Raw genomic sequence first — 24,389 nt, 5'->3', positions numbered from 1 at the left:
CCAATTTGTCCTGAGTACGCTGATACCCCATATGTGGGGGGGAACCACTGTTTGGGCGCATGGCAGAGCTCGGAAGGGAAGGAGCGCCATTTGGAATGCAGACTTAGATGGATTGGTCTGCAGGAGTCACGTTGCATTTGCAGAGCCCCTGATGTACCCAAACAGTACAAACCCCCCACAAGTGACCCCATATTAGAAACTAGACCTCCCAAGGAACTTATCTAGATGTGTTGTGAGAACTTTGAACCCCTAAGTGTTTCACTACAGTTTATAACGCAGAGCCGTGAAAATAAAAATTCTTTTTTTTTTTCACAAAAATGATTTTTTAGCCCCCAGCTTTGTATTTTTACAAGGGTAACAGAATAAATTGGACCCCAAAAGTTGTTGTTCAATTTGTCTTGAGTACGCTGATACCCCGTATGTGGGGGGGAACCACTGTTTGGGCGCATGGCAGAGCTCGGAAGGGAAGGAGCGCCATTTGGAATGCAGACTTAGATGGATTGGTCTGCAGGCGTCACGTTGCATTTGCAGAGCCCCTGATGTACCCAAACAGTAGAAACCACCCACAAGTGACCCCATATTGAAACTAGACCTCCCATGGAACTTATCTAGATGTGTTGTGAAAACTTTGAACCCCCAAGTGTTTCACTACAGTTTACAACGCAGAGCCGTGAAAATAAAAAATCCTTTTTTTTCCCACAAAAATGATTTTTAGCCCCCCAAATTTTTATTTTCCCAAGGATAACAAGAGAACTTGGACCCAAAAAGTTGTTGTCCAATTTGTCTCGAGTACGATGATACCCCATATGTTGGGGTAAACCCCTGTTTGGGCGCACGGGAGAGCTCGGAAGTGAAGGAGCACTGTTTTACTTTTTCAATGCAGAATTGGCTGGAATTGAGATCGGACGCCATGTCGCGTTTGGAGAGCCCCTGATGTGTCTAAACAGTGGAAACCCCCAATTATAACTGAAACCCTAATCCAAACGCACCCCTAACCCTAATCCCAACTGTAACCCTAACCACACACCTAACCCTGACACACCCCTAATTCTAATCCCAACCCTAATCCCAACCGTAAATGTAATACAAACCCTAACCCTAACCCTAGCCCTAACCCTAGCCCTAACCCTAACCCTAATGGGAAAATGGAAATAAATACATTTTTTTTAATTTTATTATTTTTCCCTAAGGCTAGGTTCACATTGCATTAGGGAAATCCGTTTAGCACTAGCGGATTGCGCTAACGCAATGTCTTTTTAGGTGTCGTGTTTAGTGGTCGCGTTAACGTCCCCGCTCTGGAAGATCGGGGATCGGACCTCGGGCGCGCCGCGGACGCTGCAAGCAGCGTCTGAGGCGCGCCACAAAAGAACGGCACCTTGCTAGCGCGAGCCGAAAATGGCACGCTCTAGCGATGCGCTACACCCGAAAATCACATTGCTGTCAATGGTTGTGCTAACGGACCCGTTGCACGGCGTTAATTGTGACATTTTCGCCGTGCAACGCTGTCCGTTAGCGTTAACCCATTAACGCAATGTGAACCTAGCCTAACTAAGGGGGTGATGAAGGGGGGTTTGATTTACTTTTATAGCGAGTTTTTTATATCGGATTTTTATGATTGGCAGCCGTCACACACTAAAAGACGCTTTTTATAGCAAAAAAGTTTTTGTGTCTCCACATTTTGAGACCTATAATTTTTCCATATTTTGGTCCACAGAGTCATGTGAGGTCTTGTTTTTTGCGGGACGAGTTGACGTTTTTATCGGTTACATTTTCGGACATGTGACATTTTTTTATCGCTTTTTATTCCGATTTTTTGTGAGGCAGAATGACCAAAAACCAGCTATTCATGAATTTCTTTTGGGGGAGGCGTTTATACCGTTCCGCGTTTGGTAAAATTGATGAAGCAGTTTTATTCTTCGGGTCAGTACGATTACAGCGATACCTCATTTATATCATTTTTTTTATGTTTTGGCGCTTTTATACGATAAAAGCTATTTTATAGAAAAAATAATTATTTTGGCATCGCTTTATTCTCAGGACTATAACTTTTTTATTTTTTTGGTTATGATGCTATATGGCGGCTCGTTTTTTGCGGGACAAGATGACGTTTTCAGAGGTACCATGGTTATTTATATCCGTCTTTTTGATCGCGTGTTATTCCACTTTTTGTTCAGCGTTATGATAATAAAGCGTTGTTTTTTGGCTCGTTTTTTTTTTTTTTTTCTTACGGTGTTCACTGAAGGGGTTAACTAGTGGGCCAGTTTTATAGGTCGGGTCGTTACGGACGCGGCGATACTAAATATGTGTACTTTTATTGTTTTTTTTGTTTTTTTTTTATGTAAAGAAATGTATTTATGGGAATAATATTTTTTTTTTTCTGCTTTATTTAGGAATTTTTTTTTTTTTTTTTTTTTACAAGTGTGGAAATTTTTTTTTTTACTTTTTCACTTTGTCCCAGGGGGGGACATCACAGATCACCGATCTGACAGTGTGCACAGCACTCTGTTAGATCGGTGATCTGACATACAGCCGGGCAGGATTAGAGCTGCAGCTGCAGCCTGATCCTGACCCGGAAGTGCTCCCTGCAGGACCCGGATGCAGCCCGGCGGCCATTTTGGATCCGGGGACTGCAGGGAGAAGACGCTCGGTACACGGTGAGCACATCACCGTGTACCGATCGTCTCAGGGAAGCCCGCAGGGAGCCCTCTCCCTGCGCGATGCTTCCCTGCACCGCCGGCACACCGCGATCATCTTTGATCGCGGTGTGCCGGGGGTTAATGTGCCGGGAGCGGTCCGTGACCGCTCCTGGCACATAGTGCCGGATGTCAGCTGCGATAGGCAGCTGACACCCGGCCGCGATCGGCCGCGCTCCCCCCGTGAGCGCGGCCGATCGCATATGACGTACTATCCCGTCCATGGGAATTAAGTCCCAGGTCACCTGGACGGGATAGTACGTCATATGGGATTAAGGGGTTAAAAAAAAAAAAAAAAAAAAATGTAATACTCACCTCTCGTTGCTCAGGCCCCCGGCACTTGCAATACTCACCGATACTTGCTCCGGCTTCCATGTCCTCTGCACTGACACTCAGGCAGAGGGTGCGCACTACCCACGTCATCGCCCTCTGACCTGAGCGTCACTGCAGAGGACGCGGAAGACGGAGCGGCGCCCGGAACGAGGAAGGGTGAATATCGCGCAGTGCTCCCCTCCCCATTATACTCACCTGCTCCTGGCACGGTCCCTGCATCTCCAGTCGCTGACAGCTTCTTCCAGCATTAAGCGGTCACCGTTACCGCTTATTACAGTAATGAATATGCGGCTCCACCCGTATGGGAGTGGAACCGGGTCCATATTCATTACTGTAATGAGCGGTACCATGTGACTGCTCAACGCTGGAAGAAGCTGTCAGCGCCCGGAGACCGGACATGCAGGGACCTCGCCAGGAGCAGGTGAGTATGTCACAGCCGCCGCTCCTCCTCCGACCCCCCTGGGACAATGACTCTAGTAGAAGGCTTTTTTCACACTTCCGTCTTCTGCTGTGCCATCGGACGGAGTAGTACATCCGATTGCAGAATCCCCGCTTTGATGTGGGTTCCAGCGGTGAGCCCGCATCAAAGCCGGGACATGTCAGCTGTTTTGAACAGCTGACATGTGCCCGCAACAGGCGCAGGCGGAATTGCGATCTGCCTGCGCCTATTAACTAGGTAAATACCGCTGTCCAACTCTGACAGCGGCACTTAACAAGCGCTTCCGGCCATCCGGCTGGAAATACGCGCACCACTGACCTCAGTCACGTGATCGGGGGTCAGCGGGGCGTCGGCATAACAACCAGAGGTCAGAGGTCTCCTGCTGATCTCTATGGTTGTTGATGCCTTATTGCTGTGAGCGCCACCCTGTGGTCGGCGCTCATAGCAATGCTGTAATTCTGCTACATAGGGGCGATCTGAGCATCGCCTCTATTTAGCAGAGCCGATCAAGCTATGCCAGCTTGTAGCCTCCCATGGAGGTTATTGAAGCATAGCAAGTTAAAAAAAAAATATTTGAAAAATATGAAAAAAAATAAAATAAAAAGTTCAAATCACCCCCCCCCCCTTCGCCCCATTCAAAATAAAACAATAATAATAAAAAAAAGTAACATATTTAGTATTGTCGCGTTCAGAACCGCCTGATCTATCAATAAAAAAAAGAATAACCTGATCGCTAAACGGCGTAGTGAGAAAAAAAATTCCAAACGCCAGAATGATGTTTTTTTGGTCACCGTGACATTGCATTAAAATGCAATAACGGGCGATCAAAAGAACGTATCTGCACCGAAAAGATATCATTAAACACGTCAGCTCGGCACGCAAAAAATAAGCCCTCACCCGACCCCGGATCAGGAAAAGTGAAGACAATACGGGTATCGGAAAATTGCCCCATTTTAGCAAACTTTCTAATTTTTTTTCTCCACTTAGATGAAAATGAACCCAGACATGTTTGGTGTCTATGAACTCGTAATGACCTAGAGAATCATAGAGGCAGGTCAGTTATAGCATTTAGTGAACCTAGCAAAAAAAACAAACAAGTGTGGGATTGCACTTTTTTTGCAATTTCACTGCACTTAGAATTTTTTTTCCTGCTTTCTACTGCACGACATGGTAAAACCAATGGTGTTGTTCAAAAGTACAACTTGCCCTGCAAAAAATAAGCCCTCACATGGCCATATTGACGGAAAAAAAAAAAAAAAAAGTTATGGCTCTGGGAAGGAGGGGAGCGAAAAATGAAAATGCAAAATCGAAAGAAGCTCTGGTCATTAAGGATAATACCCCTAAAGATACCCATATAACTTTTCTGCCAGTTTTCATGTTTTATGCCTTTCTGCTTCATTACTTATCACAAGAGTCCAGCTCTGCTGTCACAGCCATCACTTCCTCTTCAGAATCCTCTGCTCCCTTCTGACTACATTTCCCCAATATCCCTTGTACTGGGCTGCAAGCCAGCAGTGAGCACACAGTCTATAACCACCTATCCTCATCCCCCAGCGTCACACACAGCCTCAGCACGTTCTCCTGTAATGAACACTGAAATAGAAATCATGTGCAAAGCACCAGATCCGCAGCCCTGGTACTAAAGATTATTCCCTTACTCCCCTCTTATTGGCTGATAGGTGGATGAGGAGAAAAATATGAATAGATTCCTAGTATAAGGGGAATACAGTGGGGTTATATATACACATTGCACAATGTGTATGCAGTGTGTGTACACACACACATACACCCCTTGTTGAATACATACAGATATAAGGGAGACTCTGGTCTGCAGCTACATGCATAAGAATGAGGCCCCGCCCACGAGCATGATAAGCTCCACCCACCCATCAGATTCCAGAGTCAGGAACTCGGAGATTTTGAGATGACATTACAGGTTTTCAGCCAGAGATCAGGCACCAGAAGAGCAGCTCAGGTTACAGACGGATTTAACAAAGCAAGATATTTATTGAAATGCTTATTTATCTATGGCAGGTAGTTCACATGAACGGAACATGTAAAGTAGAGGCCAACCTTTAAGCTTGTAGATACATACCTGGGTATTCTTGTAATCTACGGAGATGCCACACAAGATACACCTCTTTGGAGGCTCTTTAAAAGGATTTTCCATTTTCTGTGGCTGTAATGAATAAAAAGTGTCAAACACCAGTTATTTTTTAAATCCAATATGCAAGAAATAACTACTGAAAATTGTGTAGTAAATTAAAGCCAAATATTGCATTCAGATTCCTCTATACAAGCAAAAACATGACGTCACGCAGGAATCGATCAAACTACCGTAAGTTAAAGTTCTCCCCTTGCACTGCCCCCATACAGCAGATATTTCAGTCACACCTAAGGCAAAGACCTCGTGCCTCGATCTAGCGAATGGTGACCCGTGGGAACGGCCCGTAGGCTCAGTACACGGTCGCCTGAAATAACAGCGTCATAGGTACTACAAGCAAAATGCCAGGGTAAAAATTGCTACAAAATATGTGAATTTCCTGCCTGCTGAGCACATCATTTCTGTCTCCCAGGGCTAAGAAAGTAACCAACAATCATGCAGACAGGGGATGACAGCAACAATTCGGTCTTAGGCTCCGCTATTAGGAAACAAAAAACATGAATTAAACTACAATTCCACAGTAAAAAAGTTTTATCTTTACCATATCTTCAAGTGCTGCTCGGTTACTGTCTGGGGTTACTAGGAAAAGAAATACATCAATCAATAAATGTGGTATTAGCAATGTTCTTAAGTCCAACTGACCGAGTGCATCTATATCAGGATAGTCTTTTGTTTTTTGCATTCATTAATTTCATGGTCCATCATATCTTTTCATAGATTGGCGTTCATGTCTTTGATACACAGTTCCAAAACCTCTCCTTCCCTTCAAATAGCCATTAAAATTAAATTATAACATTATGGTTAATCGTGGCCGCCATGTGAGGAGACAAATAGATCAAATAATCATAGAATGTTAGAGTTGGAAAGGACCTCCAGTGTCATGGTGCCCAGTCTCCTGCTCAATGCAGGATTCACTAAACCATCTCAGACAGATGTCTGTCCAGTCTTTGTGTGAAGAATTCCATCAACTCTGGCGGCAGCCTGTTCCACTCATTGATCACCATCACTGTCAAAAACCTTTTGCTAATATCTAATCTGTATCTTCTCCCTTTCAGTTTATTTCATTGCTTCTTGTGTTTCCACGTGCAAATGAGAATAAGGATGATCCCTCTACAATGTGACGTCCCCTCAGATAATATTTGTAGGCGGCTAATTAGTCTCCTCTTAGCTTTCTTTTTTCCAAGCTAAACATTCACAGATCCTTTAACCGTTCCCCCCTTGTTAGGTATACAAGTGCCTCTCACAAAATTAGAATATCATCAAAAAGTTAATTTATCTCAGTTCTTCAATACAAAAAGTGAAACTCATATTACATTACACAGTGATCTATTTCAAGTGTTTATTTATGTTAATGTTGATGATTATGGCTTACAGCCAATGAAAACCTGTCAATGTCCTGCCAATGCCCCCACGTCTGAGGCTCCTTACCTGTGCTGTGCCCATCATAGCCCTATGTAGACTGTCACTGCCATGTCCCCAGTGCATGCTGGGAGCTGTCCTGCCAGTGTCCCCACGTCTGAGGCTCCTTACCTGTGCTATCCCCATCATAGCCCTATGTAGACTGTCACTGCCATGTCCCCAGTGCATGCTGGGAGCTGTCCTTCCAGTGCCCCCACGTCTGAGGCTCCTTACCTGTGCTATCCCCATCATAGCCCTATGTAGACTGTCACTGCCATGTCCTCAGTGCATGCTGGGGGCTCTCCTGTCAGTGCCCCCACGTCTGACGCTCCTTACCTGTGCTATCCCCATCATAGCCCTATGTAGACTGTCACTGCCATGTCCTCAGTGCATGCTGGGAGCTGTCCTGCCAGTGTCCCCACGTCTGACGCTCCTTACCTGTGCTGTGCCCATCATAGCCCTATGTAGACTGTCACTGCCATGTCCCCAGTGCATGCTGGGAGCTGTCCTGCCAGTGCCCCCACGTCTGAGGCTCCTTACCTGTGCTGTGCCCATCATAGCCCTATGTAGACTGTCACTGCCATGTCCTCAGTGCATGCTGGGAGCTGTCCTGTCAGTGCCCCCACGTCTGACGCTCCTTACCTGTGCTGTCCCCATCATAGCCCTATGTAGACTGTCACTGCCATGTCCTCAGTGCATGCTGGGAGCTGTCCTGCCAGTGCCCCCACGTCTGAGGCTCCTTACCTGTGCTGTGCCCATCATAGCCCTATGTAGACTGTCACTGCCATGTCCCCAGTGCATGCTGGGAGCTGTCCTGCCAGTCCCCACGTCTGACGCTCCTTACCTGTGCTGTGCCCATCATAGCCCTATGTAGACTGTCACTGCCATGTCCCCAGTGCATGCTGGGAGCTGTCCTGCCAGTGCCCCCACGTCTGAGGCTCCTTACCTGTGCTATCCCCATCATAGCCCTATGTAGACTGTCACTGCCATGTCCTCAGTGCATGCTGGGAGCTGTCCTGCCAGTGCCCTCACGTCTGAGGCTCCTTACCTGTGCTGTGCCCATCATAGCCCTATGTAGACTGTCACTGCCATGTCCCCAGTGCATGCTGGGAGCTCTCCTGCCAGTGCCCCCACGTCTGACGCTCCTTACCTGTGCTGTCCCCATCATAGCCCTATGTAGACTGTCACTGCCATGTCCCCAGTGCATGCTGGGAGCTGTCCTGCCAGTCCCCACGTCTGACGCTCCTTACCTGTGCTGTGCCCATCATAGCCCTATGTAGACTGTCACTGCCATGTCCCCAGTGCATGCTGGGAGCTGTCCTGCCAGTGCCCTCACGTCTGAGGCTCCTTACCTGTGCTGTGCCCATCATAGCCCTAAGTAGACTGTCACTGCCATGTCCCCAGTGCATGCTGGGAGCTGTCCTGCCAGTCCCCACGTCTGAGGCTCCTTACCTGTGCTATCCCCATCATAGCCCCATGTAGACTGTCACTGCCATGTCCCCAGTGCATGCTGGGAGCTGTCCTTCCAGTGCCCCCACGTCTGAGGCTCCTTACCTGTGCTATCCCCATCATAGCCCTATGTAGACTGTCACTGCCATGTCCTCAGTGCATGCTGGGGGCTCTCCTGTCAGTGCCCCCACGTCTGACGCTCCTTACCTGTGCTATCCCCATCATAGCCCTATGTAGACTGTCACTGCCATGTCCTCAGTGCATGCTGGGAGCTGTCCTGCCAGTGTCCCCACGTCTGACGCTCCTTACCTGTGCTGTGCCCATCATAGCCCTATGTAGACTGTCACTGCCATGTCCCCAGTGCATGCTGGGAGCTGTCCTGCCAGTGCCCCCACGTCTGAGGCTCCTTACCTGTGCTGTGCCCATCATAGCCCTATGTAGACTGTCACTGCCATGTCCTCAGTGCATGCTGGGAGCTGTCCTGTCAGTGCCCCCACGTCTGACGCTCCTTACCTGTGCTGTCCCCATCATAGCCCTATGTAGACTGTCACTGCCATGTCCTCAGTGCATGCTGGGAGCTGTCCTGCCAGTGCCCCCACGTCTGAGGCTCCTTACCTGTGCTGTGCCCATCATAGCCCTATGTAGACTGTCACTGCCATGTCCCCAGTGAATGCTGGGAGCTGTCCTGCCAGTCCCCACGTCTGACGCTCCTTACCTGTGCTGTGCCCATCATAGCCCTATGTAGACTGTCACTGCCATGTCCCCAGTGCATGCTGGGAGCTGTCCTGCCAGTGCCCCCACGTCTGAGGCTCCTTACCTGTGCTATCCCCATCATAGCCCTATGTAGACTGTCACTGCCATGTCCTCAGTGCATGCTGGGAGCTGTCCTGCCAGTGCCCTCACGTCTGAGGCTCCTTACCTGTGCTGTGCCCATCATAGCCCTATGTAGACTGTCACTGCCATGTCCCCAGTGCATGCTGGGAGCTCTCCTGCCAGTGCCCCCACGTCTGACGCTCCTTACCTGTGCTGTCCCCATCATAGCCCTATGTAGACTGTCACTGCCATGTCCCCAGTGCATGCTGGGAGCTGTCCTGCCAGTCCCCACGTCTGACGCTCCTTACCTGTGCTGTGCCCATCATAGCCCTATGTAGACTGTCACTGCCATGTCCCCAGTGCATGCTGGGAGCTGTCCTGCCAGTGCCCTCACGTCTGAGGCTCCTTACCTGTGCTGTGCCCATCATAGCCCTATGTAGACTGTCACTGCCATGTCCCCAGTGCATGCTGGGAGCTGTCCTGCCAGTCCCCACGTCTGAGGCTCCTTACCTGTGCTATCCCCATCATAGCCCTATGTAGACTGTCACTGCCATGTCCTCAGTGCATGCTGGGAGCTCTCCTGCCAGTGCCCCCACGTCTGAGGGTCCTTACCTGTGCTGTACCCATCATAGCCCTATGTAGACTGTCACTGCCATGTCCTCAGTGCATGCTGGGGGCTCTCCTGCCAGTGCCCCCACGTCTGACGCTCCTTACCTGTGCTGTCCCCATCATAGCCCTATGTAGACTGTCACTGCCATGTCCCCAGTGAATGCTGGGAGCTGTCCTGCCAGTCCCCACGTCTGACGCTCCTTACCTGTGCTGTGCCCATCATAGCCCTATGTAGACTGTCACTGCCATGTCCCCAGTGCATGCTGGGAGCTGTCCTGCCAGTGCCCCCACGTCTGAGGCTCCTTACCTGTGCTGTGCCCATCATAGCCCTATGTAGACTGTCACTGCCATGTCCCCAGTGCATGCTGGGAGCTGTCCTGCCAGTCCCCACGTCTGAGGCTCCTTACCTGTGCTATCCCCATCATAGCCCTATGTAGACTGTCACTGCCATGTCCTCAGTGCATGCTGGGAGCTCTCCTGCCAGTGCCCCCACGTCTGACGCTCCTTACCTGTGCTGTCCCCATCATAGCCCTATGTAGACTGTCACTGCCATGTCCCCAGTGCATGCTGGGAGCTGTCCTGCCAGTCCCCACGTCTGACGCTCCTTACCTGTGCTGTGCCCATCATAGCCCTATGTAGACTGTCACTGCCATGTCCCCAGTGCATGCTGGGAGCTGTCCTGCCAGTCCCCACGTCTGACGCTCCTTACCTGTGCTATCCCCATCATAGCCCTATGTAGACTGTCACTGCCATGTCCCCAGTGCATGCTGGGAGCTGTCCTTCCAGTGCCCCCACGTCTGAGGCTCCTTACCTGTGCTATCCCCATCATAGCCCTATGTAGACTGTCACTGCCATGTCCTCAGTGCATGCTGGGAGCTGTCCTGCCAGTGCCCCCACGTCTGAGGCTCCTTACCTGTGCTGTGCCCATCATAGCCCTATGTAGACTGTCACTGCCATGTCCCCAGTGCATGCTGGGAGCTGTCCTGCCAGTCCCCACGTCTGACGCTCCTTACCTGTGCTGTGCCCATCATAGCCCTATGTAGACTGTCACTGCCATGTCCCCAGTGCATGCTGGGAGCTGTCCTGCCAGTGCCCCCACGTCTGAGGGTCCTTACCTGTGCTATCCCCATCATAGCCCATGTAGACTGTCACTGCCATGTCCCCAGTGCATGCTGGGAGCTGTCCTGCCAGTGCCCCCACGTCTGAGGCTCCTTACCTGTGCTGTACCCATCATAGCCCTATGTAGACTGTCACTGCCATGTCCTCAGTGCATGCTGGGAGCTCTCCTGCCAGTGCCCCCACGTCTGAGGCTCCTTACCTGTGCTGTTCCCATCATAGCCCTATGTAGACTGTCACTGCCATGTCCCCAGTGCATGCTGGGAGCTGTCCTGCCAGTCCCCACGTCTGACGCTCCTTACCTGTGCTGTGCCCATCATAGCCCTATGTAGACTGTCACTGCCATGTCCCCAGTGCATGCTGGGAGCTGTCCTGCCAGTGCCCCCACGTCTGAGGCTCCTTACCTGTGCTGTGCCCATCATAGCCCTATGTAGACTGTCACTGCCATGTCCCCAGTGCATGCTGGGAGCTGTCCTGCCAGTCCCCACGTCTGAGGCTCCTTACCTGTGCTATCCCCATCATAGCCCTATGTAGACTGTCACTGCCATGTCCTCAGTGCATGCTGGGAGCTCTCCTGCCAGTGCCCCCACGTCTGAGGCTCCTTACCTGTGCTGTGCCCATCATAGCCCTATGTAGACTGTCACTGCCATGTCCCCAGTGCATGCTGGGAGCTGTCCTGCCAGTCCCCACGTCTGAGGCTCCTTACCTGTGCTATCCCCATCATAGCCCTATGTAGACTGTCACTGCCATGTCCTCAGTGCATGCTGGGAGCTGTCCTGTCAGTGCCCCCACGTCTGAGGCTCCTTACCTGTGCTGTACCCATCATAGCCCATGTAGACTGTCACTGCCATGTCCCCAGTGCATGCTGGGAGCTCTCCTGCCAGTGCCCCCACGTCTGACGCTCCTTACCTGTGCTGTCCCCATCATAGCCCTATGTAGACTGTCACTGCCATGTCCCCAGTGCATGCTGGGAGCTGTCCTGTCAGTGCCCCCACGTCTGAGGCCCCTTACCTGTGCTGTCCCCATCATAGCCCTATGTAGACTGTCACTGCCATGTCCCCAGTGCATGCTGGGAGCTGTCCTGCCAGTGCCCCATGTCTGAGGCTCCTTACCTGTGCTGTGCCCATCATAACCCTATGTAGACTGTCACTGCCATGTCCCCAGTGCATGCTGGGAGCTGTCCTGCCAGTGTCCCCACGTCTGAGGCTCCTTACCTGTGCTGTGCCCATCATAACCCTATGTAGACTGTCACTGCCATGTCCCCAGTGCATGCTGGAAGCTGTCCTGTCAGTGCCCCCACGTCTGAGGCTCCTTACCTGTGCTGTGCCCATCATAGCCCTATGTAGACTGTCACTGCCACGTCCCCAGTGCATGCTGGGAGCTGTCCTGCCAGTCTCCACGTCTGAGGCTCCTTACCTGTGCTGTGCCCATCATAGCCCTATGTAGACTGTCACTGCCATGTCCCCAGTGCATGCTGGGAGCTCTCCTGTCAGTGCCCCCACGTCTGAGGCTCCTTACCTGTGCTATCCCCATCATAGCCCTATGTAGACTGTCACTGCCATGTCCCCAGTGCTTGCTGGGAGCTGTCCTGCCAGTGCCCCCACGTCTGAGGCTCCTTACCTGTGCTATCCCCATCATAGCCCTATGTAGACTGTCACTGCCATGTCCCCGGTGCATGCTGGGAGCTCTCCTGCCAGTCTCCACGTCTGACGCTCCTTACCTGTGCTATCCCCATCATAGCCCTATGTAGACTGTCACTGCCATGTCCCCAGTGCATGCTGGGAGCTGTCCTGCCAGTGCCCCCACGTCTGAGGGTCCTTACCTATGCTATCCCCATCATAGCCCTATGTAGACTGTCACTGCCATGTCCCCAGTGCATGCTGGGAGCTGTCCTGCCAGTCTCCACGTCTGACGCTCCTTACCTGTGCTATCCCCATCATAGCCCTATGTAGACTGTCACTGCCATGTCCCCAGTGCATGCTGGGAGCTGTCCTGCCAGTGCCCCCACGTCTGAGGGTCCTTACCTATGCTATCCCCATCATAGCCCTATGTAGACTGTCACTGCCATGTCCCCAGTGCATGCTGGGAGCTGTCCTGTCAGTGCCCCCACGTCTGAGGCTCCTTACCTGTGCTGTGCCCATCATAGCCCCATGTAGACTGTCACTGCCATGTCCCCAGTGCATGCTGGGAGCTGTCCTGTCAGTGCCCCCACGTCTGAGGCTCCTTACCTGTGCTGTGCCCATCATAGCCCTATGTAGACTGTCACTGCCATGTCCCCAGTGCATGCTGGGAGCTGTCCTGCCAGTCCCCACGTCTGAGGCTCCTTACCTGTGCTGTGCCCATCATAGCCCTATGTAGACTGTCACTGCCATGTCCCCAGTGCATGCTGGGAGCTGTCCTGCCAGTGCCCCCACGTCTGAGGCTCCTTACCTGTGCTATCCCCATCATAGCCCTATGTAGACTGTCACTGCCATGTCCCCAGTGCATGCTGGGAGCTGTCCTGCCAGTGCCCCAACGTCTGAGGCTCCTTACCTGTGCTATCCCCATCATAGCCCTATGTAGACTGTCACTGCCATGTCCCCAGTGCATGCTGGGAGCAGTCCTGCCAGTGCCCCCACGTCTGAGGCTCCTTACCTGTGCTATCCCCACCATAGCCCTATGTAGACTGTCACTGCCATGTCCCCAGTGCATGCTGGGAGCTGTCCTGTCAGTGCCCCCACGTCTGAGGGTCCTTACCTGTGCTGTACCCATCATAGCCCTATGTAGACTGTCACTGCCATGTCCCCAGTGCATGCTGGGAGCTGTCCATCCAGTGCCCCCACGTCTGAGGCTCCTTACCTGTGCTGTGCCCATCATAGCCCTATGTAGACTGTCACTGCCATGTTCCCAGTGCATGCTGGGAGCTGTCCTGCCAATGTCCCCACGTCTGAGGCTCCTTACCTGTGCTGTGCCCATCATAGCCCTATGTAGACTGTCACTGCCATGTCCCCAGTGCATGCTGGGAGCTGTCCTGCCAGTGCCCCCACGTCTGAGGCTCCTTACCTGTGCTATCCCCACCATAGCCCTATGTAGACTGTCACTGCCATGTCCCCAGTGCATGCTGGGAGCTGTCCTGCCAGTGCCCCCACGTCTGAGGGTCCTTACCTGTGCTGTGCCCATCATAGCCCTATGTAGACTGTCACTGCCATGTCCCCAGTGCATGCTGGGAGCTGTCCTGTCAGTGCCCCCATGTCTGAGGCTCCTTACCTGTGCTATCCCCATCATAGCCCTATGTAGACTGTCACTGCCATGTCCCCAGTGCATGCTGGGAGCTGTCCTGCCAGTGTCCCCACGTCTGAGGCTCCTTACCTGTGCTGTGCCCATCATAGCCCTATGTAGAGTGTCACTGCCATGTCCCCAGTGCATGCTGGGAGCTGTCCTGCCAGTGTCCCCACGTCTGAGGCTCCTTACCTGTGCTGTGCCCATCATAGCCCTATGTAGACTGTCACTGCCATGTCCCCAGTGCATGCTGGGAGCTGTCCTGCCAGTGTCCCCACGTCTGAGGCTCCTTACCTGTGCTATCCCCATCATAGCCCTATGTAGACTGTCACTGCCATGTCCCCAGTGAATGCTGGGAGCTGTCCTGCCAGTGCCCCCACGTCTGAGGCTCCTTACCTGTGCTGTGCCCATCATAGCCCTATGTAGACTGTCACTGCCATGTCCCCAGTGCATGCTGGGAGCTCTCCTGCCAGTGTCCCCACGTCTGAGGCTCCTTACCTGTGCTGTGCCCATCATAGCCCTATGTAGACTGTCACTGCCATGTCCCCAGTACATGCTGGGAGCTGTCCTGTCAGTGCCCCCACGTCTGAGGCTCCTTACCTGTGCTGTGCCCATCATAGCCCCATGTAGACTGTCACTGCCATGTCCCCAGTGCATGCTGGGAGCTGTCCTGCCAGTGCCCCCACGTCTGAGGCTCCTTACCTGTGCTGTGCCCATCATAGCCCCATGTAGACTGTCACTGCCATGTCCCCAGTGCATGCTGGGAGCTGTCCTGCCAGTGCCCCCACGTCTGAGGCTCCTTACCTGTGCTGTGCCCATCATAGCCCTATGTAGACTGTCACTGCCATGTCCCCAGTGCATGCTGGGAGCTGTCCTGCCAGTGTCCCCACGTCTGAGGCTCCTTACCTGTGCTGTGCCCATCATAGCCCTATGTAGACTGTCACTGCCATGTCCCCAGTGCATGCTGGGAGCTGTCCTGCCAGTGTCCCCACGTCTGAGGCTCCTTACCTGTGCTATCCCCATCATAGCCCTATGTAGACTGTCACTGCCATGTCCCCAGTGCATGCTGGGAGCTGTCCTGTCAGTGCCCCCACGTCTGAGGCTCAACTGTGCTGTGCCCATCATAGCCCTATGTAGACTGTCACTGCCATGTCCCCAGTGCATGCTGGGAGCTGTCCTGCCAGTGCCCCCAAGTCTGAGGCTCCTTACCTGTGCTGTGCCCATCATAGCCCTATGTAGAGTGTCACTGCCATGTCCCCAGTGCATGCTGGGAGCTGTCCTGTCAGTGCCCCCACGTCTGAGGCTCCTTACCTGTGCTGTGCCCATCATAGCCCCATGTAGACTGTCACTGCCATGTCCCCAGTGCATGCTGGGAGCTGTCCTGTCAGTGCCCCCACGTCTGAGGCTCCTTACCTGTGCTGTGCCCATCATAGCCCTATGTAGACTGTCACTGCCATGTCCCCAGTGCATGCTGGGAGCTGTCCTGCCAGTGCCCCCACGTCTGAGGCTCCTTACCTGTGCTGTGCCCATCATAGCCCTATGTAGACTGTCACTGCCACGTCCCCAGTGCATGCTGGGAGCTGTCCTGCCAGTGCCCCCACGTCTGAGGCTCCTTACCTGTGCTGTGCCCATCATAGCCCTATGTAGACTGTCACTGCCATGTCCCCAGTGCATGCTGGGAGCTGTCCTGTCAGTGCCCCCACGTCTGAGGCTCCTTACCTGTGCTGTGCCCATCATAGCCCTATGTAGACTGTCACTGCCATGTCCCCAGTGCATGCTGGGAGCTGTCCTGCCAATGTCCCCACGTCTGAGGCTCCTTACCTGTGCTATCCCCATCATAGTCCTATGTAGAGTGTCACTGCCATGTCCCCAGTGCATGCTGGGAGCTGTCCTGCCAGTGTCCCCACGTCTGAGGCTCCTTACCTGTGCTGTGCCCATCATAGTCCTATGTAGACTGTCACTGCCATGTCCCCAGTGCATGCTGGGAGCTGTCCTGTCAGTGCCCCCACGTCTGAGGCTCCTTACCTGTGCTGTGCCCATCATAGCCCTATGTAGACTGTCACTGCCATGTCCCCAGTGCATGCTGGGAGCTCTCCTGTCAGTGCCCCCACGTCTGAGGCTCCTTACCTGTGCTGTGCCCATCATAGCCCTATGTAGACTGTCACTGCCATGTCCCCAGTGCATGCTGGGAGCTGTCCTGCCAGTGCCCCCACGTCTGAGGCTCCTTACCTGTGCTGTGCCCATCATAGCCCTATGTAGAGTGTCACTGCCATGTCCCCAGTGCATGCTGGGAGCTGTCCTGTCAGTGCCCCCACGTCTTAAGGTCCTTACCTGTGCTGTGCCCATCATAGCCCTATGTAGACTGTCACTGCCATGTCCCCAGTGCATGCTGGTAGCTGTCCTGCCAATGTCCCCACGTCTGAGGCTCCTTACCTGTGCTATCCCCATCATAGCCCTATGTAGACTTTCACTGCCATGTCCCCAGTGCATGCTGGGAGCTGTCCTGCCAGTGTCCCCACGTCTGAGGGTCCTTACCTGTGCTGTGCCCATCATAGTCCTATGTAGACTGTCACTGCCATGTCCCCAGTGCATGCTGGGAGCTCTCCTGTCAGTGCCCCCACGTCTGAGGCTCCTTACCTGTGCTGTGCCCATCATAGCCCTATGTAGACTGTCACTGCCATGTCCCCAGTGCATGCTGGGAGCTGTCCTGCCAGTGCCCCCACGTCTGAGGCTCCTTACCTGTGCTGTGCCCATCATAGCCCTATGTAGAGTGTCACTGCCATGTCCCCAGTGCATGCTGGGAGCTGTCCTGTCAGTGCCCCCACGTCTTAAGGTCCTTACCTGTGCTGTGCCCATCATAGCCCTATGTAGACTGTCACTGCCATGTCCCCAGTGCATGCTGGGAGCTGTCCTGCCAGTGCCCCCACGTCTGAGGTTCCTTACCTGTGCTATCCCCATCATAGCCCTATGTAGACTGTCACTGCCATGTCCCCAGTGCATGCTGGGAGCTGTCCTGCCAATGTCCCCACGTCTGAGGCTCCTTACCTGTGCTGTGCCCATCATAGCCCTATGTAGACTGTCACTGCCATGTCCCCAGTGCATGCTGGGAGCTGTCCTGCCAGTGTCCCCACGTCTGAGGCTCCTTACCTGTGCTGTGCCCATCATAGCCCTATGTAGACTGTCACTGCCATGTCCCCAGTGCATGCTGGGAGCTGTCCTGTCAGTGCCCCCACGTCTGAGGCTCCTTACCTGTGCTGTGCCCATCATAGCCCCATGTAGACTGTCACTGCCATGTCCCCAGTGCATGCTGGGAGCTCTCCTTCCAGTGCCCCCACGTCTGAGGGTCCTTACCTCTACTATCCCCATCATAGCCCTATGTAGACTGTCACTGCCATGTCCCCAGTGCATGCTGGGAGCTCTCCTGCCAGTGCCCGCACGTCTGAGGCTCCTTACCTGTGCTGTGCCCATCATAGCCCTATGTAGACTGTCACTGCCATGTCCCCAGTGCATGCTGGGAGCTGTCCTGCCAGTGCCCCCACGTCTGAGGGTCCTTACCTGTGCTATCCCCATCATAGTCCTATGTAGAGTGTCACTGCCACGTCCCCAGTGCATGCAGGGAGCTGTCCTGCCAGTCCCCACGTCTGAGGCTCCTTACCTGTGCTATCCCCATCATTGCCCTATGTAGACTGTCACTGCCATGTCCCCAGTGCATGCTGGGAGCTGTCCTGTCAGTGCCCCCACGTCTGAGGCTCCTTACCTGTGCTGTGCCCATCATAGCCCTATGTAGACTGTCACTGCCATGTCCCCAGTGCATGCTGGGAGCTGTCCTGCCAGTGCCCCCAAGTCTGAGGCTCCTTACCTGTGCTGTGCCCATCATAGCCCTATGTAGAGTGTCACTGCCATGTCCCCAGTGCATGCTGGGAGCTGTCCTGTCAGTGCCCCCACGTCTGAGGCTCCTTACCTGTGCTGTGCCCATCATAGCCCTATGTAGACTGTCACTGCCATGTCCCCAGTGCTTGCTGGGAGCTGTCCTGCCAATGTCCCCACGTCTGAGGCTCCTTACCTGTGCTATCCCCATCATAGTCCTATGTAGACTGTCACTGCCATGTCCCCAGTGCATGCTGGGAGCTCTCCTGTCAGTGCCCCCACGTCTGAGGCTCCTTACCTGTGCTGTGCCCATCATAGCCCTATGTAGACTGTCACTGCCATGTCCCCAGTGCATGCTGGGAGCTGTCCTGTCAGTGCCCCCCACGTCTGAGGCTCCTTACCTGTGCTGTGCCCATCATAGCCCTATGTAGACTGTCACTGCCATGTCCCCAGTGCATGCTGGGAGCTGTCCTGCCAGTGCCGCCACGTCTGAGGCTCCTTACCTGTACTATCCCCATCATAGCCCCATGTAGACTGTCACTGCCATGTCCCCAGTGCATGCTGGGAGCTGTCCTGTCAGTGCCCCCACGTCTGAGGCTCCTTACCTGTGCTGTGCCCATCATAGCCCCATGTAGACTGTCACTGCCATGTCCCCAGTGCATGCTGGGAGCTGTCCTGCCAGTGTCCCCACGTCTGAGGCTCCTTACCTGTACTATCCCCATCATAGCCCTATGTAGACTGTCACTGCCACGTCCCCAGTGCATGCTGGGAGCTCTCCTTCCAGTGCCCCCACGTCTGAGGCTCCTTACCTGTGCTGTGCCCATCATAGCCCCATGTAGACTGTCACTGCCATGTCCCCAGTGCATGCTGGGAGCTGTCCTGCCAGTGCCCCCACGTCTGAGGCTCCTTACCTGTGCTGTGCCCATCATAGCCCCATGTAGACTGTCACTGCCATGTCCCCAGTGCATGCTGGGAGCTGTCCTGCCAGTGCCCCCACGTCTGAGGCTCCTTACCTGTGCTGTGCCCATCATAGCCCCATGTAGACTGTCACTGCCATGTCCCCAGTGCATGCTGGGAGCTGTCCTGCCAGTGCCCCCACGTCTGAGGCTCCTTACCTGTGCTGTGCCCATCATAGCCCCATGTAGACTGTCACTGCCATGTCCCCAGTGCATGCTGGGAGCTCTCCTGCCAGTGTCCCCACGTCTGAGGCTCCTTACCTGTGCTATCCCCATCATAGCCCTATGTAGACTGTCACTGCCATGTCCCCAGTGCATGCTGGGAGCTGTCCTGCCAGTGCCCCCACGTCTGAGGCTCTTTACCTGTGCTGTGCCCATCATAGCCCTATGTAGACTGTCACTGCCATGTCCCCAGTGCATGCTGGGAGCTCTCCTTCCAGTGCCCGCACGTCTGAGGCTCCTTACCTGTGCTATCCCCATCATAGTCCTATGTAGACTGTCACTGCCATGTCCCCAGTGCATGCTGGGAGCTCTCCTTCCAGTGCCCGCACGTCTGAGGCTCCTTACCTGTGCTGTGCCCATCATAGCCCTATGTAGACTGTCACTGCCATGTCCCCAGTGCATGCTGGGAGCTGTACTGTCAGTGCCCCCACGTCTGAGGCTCCTTACCTGTGCTGTGCCCATCATAGCCCCATGTAGACTGTCACTGCCATGTCCCCAGTGCATGCTGGGAGCTGTCCTGCCAGTGCCCCCACGTCTGAGGCTCCTTACCTGTGCTGTGCCCATCATAGCCCTATGTAGACTGTCACTGCCATGTCCCCAGTGCATGCTGGGAGCTGTCCTGCCAGTGCCCCCACGTCTGAGGCTCCTTACCTGTGCTGTGCCCATCATAGCCCTATGTAGACTGTCACTGCCATGTCCCCAGTGCATGCTGGGAGCTGTCCTGCCAGTGCCCCCACGTCTGAGGCTCCTTACCTGTGCTGTGCCCATCATAGCCCCATGTAGACTGTCACTGCCATGTCCCCAGTGCATGCTGGGAGCTGTCCTGCCAGTGCCCCCACGTCTGAGGCTCCTTACCTGTGCTGTGCCCATCATAGCCCCATGTAGACTGTCACTGCCATGTCCCCAGTGCATGCTGGGAGCTGTCCTGCCAGTGCCCCCACGTCTGAGGCTCCTTACCTGTGCTGTGCCCATCATAGCCCTATGTAGACTGTCACTGCCATGTCCCCAGTGCATGCTGGGAGCTCTCCTGCCAGTGTCCCCACGTCTGAGGCTCCTTACCTGTACTATCCCCATCATAGCCCTATGTAGAGTGTCACTGCCATGTCCCCAGTGCATGCTGGGAGCTGTCCTGCCAGTGTCCCCACGTCTGAGGCTCCTTACCTGTGCTGTGCCCATCATAGCCCCATGTAGACTGTCACTGCCATGTCCCCAGTGCATGCTGGGAGCTGTCCTGCCAGTGCCCCCACGTCTGAGGCTCCTTACCTGTGCTGTGCCCATCATAGCCCCATGTAGACTGTCACTGCCATGTCCCCAGTGCATGCTGGGAGCTGTCCTGCCAGTGTCCCCACGTCTGAGGCTCCTTACCTGTGCTATCCCCATCATAGCCCTATGTAGACTGTCACTGCCATGTCCCCAGTGCATGCTGGGAGCTCTCCTGCCAGTGTCCCCACGTCTGAGGCTCCTTACCTGTGCTGTGCCCATCATAGCCCTATGTAGAGTGTCACTGCCATGTCCCCAGTGCATGCTGGGAGCTCTCCTGCCAGTGTCCCCACGTCTGAGGCTCCTTACCTGTGCTGTGCCCATCATAGCCCTATGTAGACTGTCACTGCCATGTCCCCAGTGCATGCTGGGAGCTGTCCTGCCAGTGCCCCCACGTCTGAGGGTCCTTACCTATGCTATCCCCATCATAGCCCTATGTAGACTGTCACTGCCATGTCCCCAGTGCATGCTGGGAGCTGTCCTGCCAGTGCCCCCACGTCTGAGGCTCCTTACCTGTGCTGTGCCCTTCATAGCCCCATGTAGACTGTCACTGCCATGTCCCCAGTGCATGCTGGGAGCTCTCCTGCCAGTGCCCCCACGTCTGAGGCTCCTTACCTGTGCTGTGCCCATCATAGCCCTATGTAGACTGTCACTGCCATGTCCCCAGTGCATGCTGGGAGCTGTCCTGCCAGTGCCCCCAAGTCTGAGGGTCCTTACCTGTGCTATCCCCATCATAGCCCTATGTAGACTGTCACTGCCATGTCCCCAGTGCATGCTGGGAGCTGTCCTGCCAGTGCCCCCACGTCTGAGGCTCCTTACCTGTGCTGTGCCCATCATAGCCCTATGTAGAGTGTCACTGCCATGTCCCCAGTGCATGCTGGGAGCTGTCCTGTCAGTGCCCCCACGTCTGAGGCTCCTTACCTGTGCTATCCCCATCATAGCCCTATGTAGACTGTCACTGCCATGTCCCCAGTGCATGCTGGGAGCTCTCCTGCCAGTGTCCCCACGTCTGAGGCTCCTTACCTGTGCTGTACCCATCATAGCCCTATGTAGAGTGTCACTGCCACGTCCCCAGTGCATGCTGGGAGCTCTCCTTCCAGTGCCCCCACGTCTGAGGCTCCTTACCTGTGCTGTACCCATCATAGCCCTATGTAGACTGTCACTGCCATGTCCCCAGTACATGCTGGGAGCTGTCCTGCCAGTGCCCCCACGTCTGAGGCTCTTTACCTGTGCTGTCCCCATCATAGCCCCATGTAGACTGTCACTGCCATGTCCCCAGTGCATGCTGGGAGCTCTCCTGCCAGTGCCCCCACGTCTGAGGCTCTTTACCTGTGCTGTCCCCATCATAGCCCCATGTAGACTGTCACTGCCATGTCCCCAGTACATGCTGGGAGCTGTCCTGCCAGTGCCCCACGTCTGAGGCTCTTTACCTGTGCTGTCCCCATCATAGCCCCATGTAGACTGTCACTGCCATGTCCCCAGTGCATGCTGGGAGCTGTCCTGCCAGTGCCCCCACGTCTGAGGCTCCTTACCTGTGCTGTGCCCATCATAGCCCTATGTAGACTGTCACTGCCATGTCCCCAGTGCATGCTGGGAGCTGTCCTGCCAGTGCCCCCACGTCTGAGGCTCCTTACCTGTGCTGTGCCCATCATAGCCCCATGTAGACTGTCACTGCCATGTCCCCAGTGCATGCTGGGAGCTCTCCTGCCAGTGCCCGCACGTCTGAGGCTCCTTACCTGTGCTGTGCCCATCATAGCCCTATGTAGACTGTCACTGCCATGTCCCCAGTGGATGCTGGGAGCTGTCCTGTCAGTGCCCCCACGTCTGAGGCTCCTTACCTGTGCTGTGCCCATCATAGCCCTATGTAGACTGTCACTGCCATGTCCCCAGTGCATGCTGGGAGCTGTCCTGCCAGTGTCCCCACGTCTGAGGGTCCTTACCTGTGCTGTGCCCATCATAGTCCTATGTAGACTGTCACTGCCATGTCCCCAGTGCATGCTGGGAGCTGTCCTGCCAGTGCCCGCACGTCTGAGGCTCCTTACCTGTGCTGTGCCCATCATAACCCTATGTAGACTGTCACTGCCATGTCCCCAGTGCATGCTGGGAGCTGTCCTGTCAGTGCCCCCACGTCTGAGGCTCCTTACCTGTGCTGTGCCCATCATAGTCCTATGTAGACTGTCACTGCCATGTCCCCAGTACATGCTGGGAGCTGTCCTGTCAGTGCCCCCACGTCTGAGGGTCCTTACCTGTGCTGTGCCCATCATAGCCCTATGTAGACTGTCACTGCCATGTCCCCAGTGCATGCTGGGAGCTGTCCTGCCAGTGCCCCACGTCTGAGGCTCCTTACCTGTGCTATCCCCATCATAACCCTATGTAGACTGTCACTGCCATGTCCCCAGTGCATGCTGGGAGCTGTCCTGTCAGTGTCCCCACGTCTGAGGGTCCTTACCTGTGCTGTGCCCATCATAGCCCTATGTAGACTGTCACTGCCACGTCCCCAGTGCATGCTGGGAGCTGTCCTGCCAGTGTCCCCACGTCTGAGGGTCCTTACCTGTGCTGTGCCCATCATAGTCCTATGTAGACTGTCACTGCCATGTCCCCAGTGCATGCTGGGAGCTGTCCTGCCAGTGCCCGCACGTCTGAGGCTCCTTACCTGTGCTGTGCCCATCATAGCCCTATGTAGAGTGTCACTGCCATGTCCCCAGTGCATGCTGGGAGCTGTCCTGCCAGTGTCCCCACGTCTGAGGGTCCTTACCTGTGCTGTGCCCATCATAGTCCTATGTAGACTATCACTGCCATGTCCCCAGTGCATGCTGGGAGCTGTCCTGCCAGTGCCCCCACGTCTGAGGCTCCTTACCTGTACTATCCCCATCATAGCCCTATGTAGACTGTCACTGCCATGTCCCCAGTGCATGCTGGGAGCTGTCCTGCCAGTGCCCGCACGTCTGAGGCTCCTTACCTGTGCTGTGCCCATCATAGCCCTATGTAGAGTGTCACTGCCATGTCCCCAGTGCATGCTGGGAGCTGTCCTGCCAGTGTCCCCACGTCTGAGGCTCCTTACCTGTGCTGTGCCCATCATAGCCCTATGTAGACTGTCACTGCCATGTCCCCAGTGCATGCTGGGAGCTGTCCTGCCAGTGTCCCCACGTCTGAGGCTCCTTACCTGTGCTGTGCCCATCATAGTCCTATGTAGACTGTCACTGCCATGTCCCCAGTGCATGCTGGGAGCTGTCCTGCCAGTGCCCCCACGTCTGAGGCTCCTTACCTGTGCTGTGCCCATCATAGCCCTATGTAGGCTGTCACTGCCATGTCCCCAGTGCATGCTGGGAGCTGTCCTGCCAGTGCCCCCACGTCTGAGGCTCCTTACCTGTGCTGTGCCCATCATAGCCCTATGTAGACTGTCACTGCCATGTCCCCAGTGCATGCTGGGAGCTGTCCTGCCAGTGCCCCCACGTCTGAGGCTCCTTACCTGTGCTATCCCCATCATAGCCCTATGTAGACTGTCACTGCCATGTCCCCAGTGCATGCTGGGAGCTGTCCTGCCAGTGCCCCACGTCTGAGGCTCCTTACCTGTGCTATCCCCATCATAGCCCTATGTAGACTGTCACTGCCACATCCCCAGTGCATGCTGGGAGCTGTCCTGCCAGTGCCCCACGTCTGAGGCTCCTTACCTGTGCTGTGCCCATCATAGCCCTATGTAGACTGTCACTGCCATGTCCCCAGTGCATGCTGGGAGCTGTCCTGCCAGTGTCCCCACGTCTGAGGGTCCTTACCTGTGCTGTGCCCATCATAGCCCTATGTAGACTGTCACT

The 24,389-nt window shown here is 54.5% G+C and overlaps 1 protein-coding gene across 1 annotated transcript in view; it reads right to left on the bottom strand.

Annotated features, from left to right (window-relative positions):
- MRPS18C (mitochondrial ribosomal protein S18C) overlaps window positions 1-24,389 on the bottom strand; it is a 57,186-nt gene that overhangs the window by 17,262 nt on the left and 15,535 nt on the right. The window contains exons 2-3 of the mRNA XM_069743259.1: window positions 6,171-6,208; window positions 5,561-5,644 (exon numbers count right to left, since the gene is read on the bottom strand). Coding sequence (XP_069599360.1) covers window positions 5,561-5,644; window positions 6,171-6,208 — 122 coding nt within the window. The remainder of the gene's footprint in view (window positions 1-5,560; window positions 5,645-6,170; window positions 6,209-24,389) is intronic.

This window comes from Ranitomeya imitator, chromosome 1 (genome assembly GCF_032444005.1).
Source record: "Ranitomeya imitator isolate aRanImi1 chromosome 1, aRanImi1.pri, whole genome shotgun sequence".
NCBI lineage: Eukaryota > Metazoa > Chordata > Amphibia > Anura > Dendrobatidae > Ranitomeya > Ranitomeya imitator.
The sequence above is the reverse complement of the archived record's forward strand: the minus strand, read 5'-3'. Positions and strand labels throughout refer to the sequence as shown.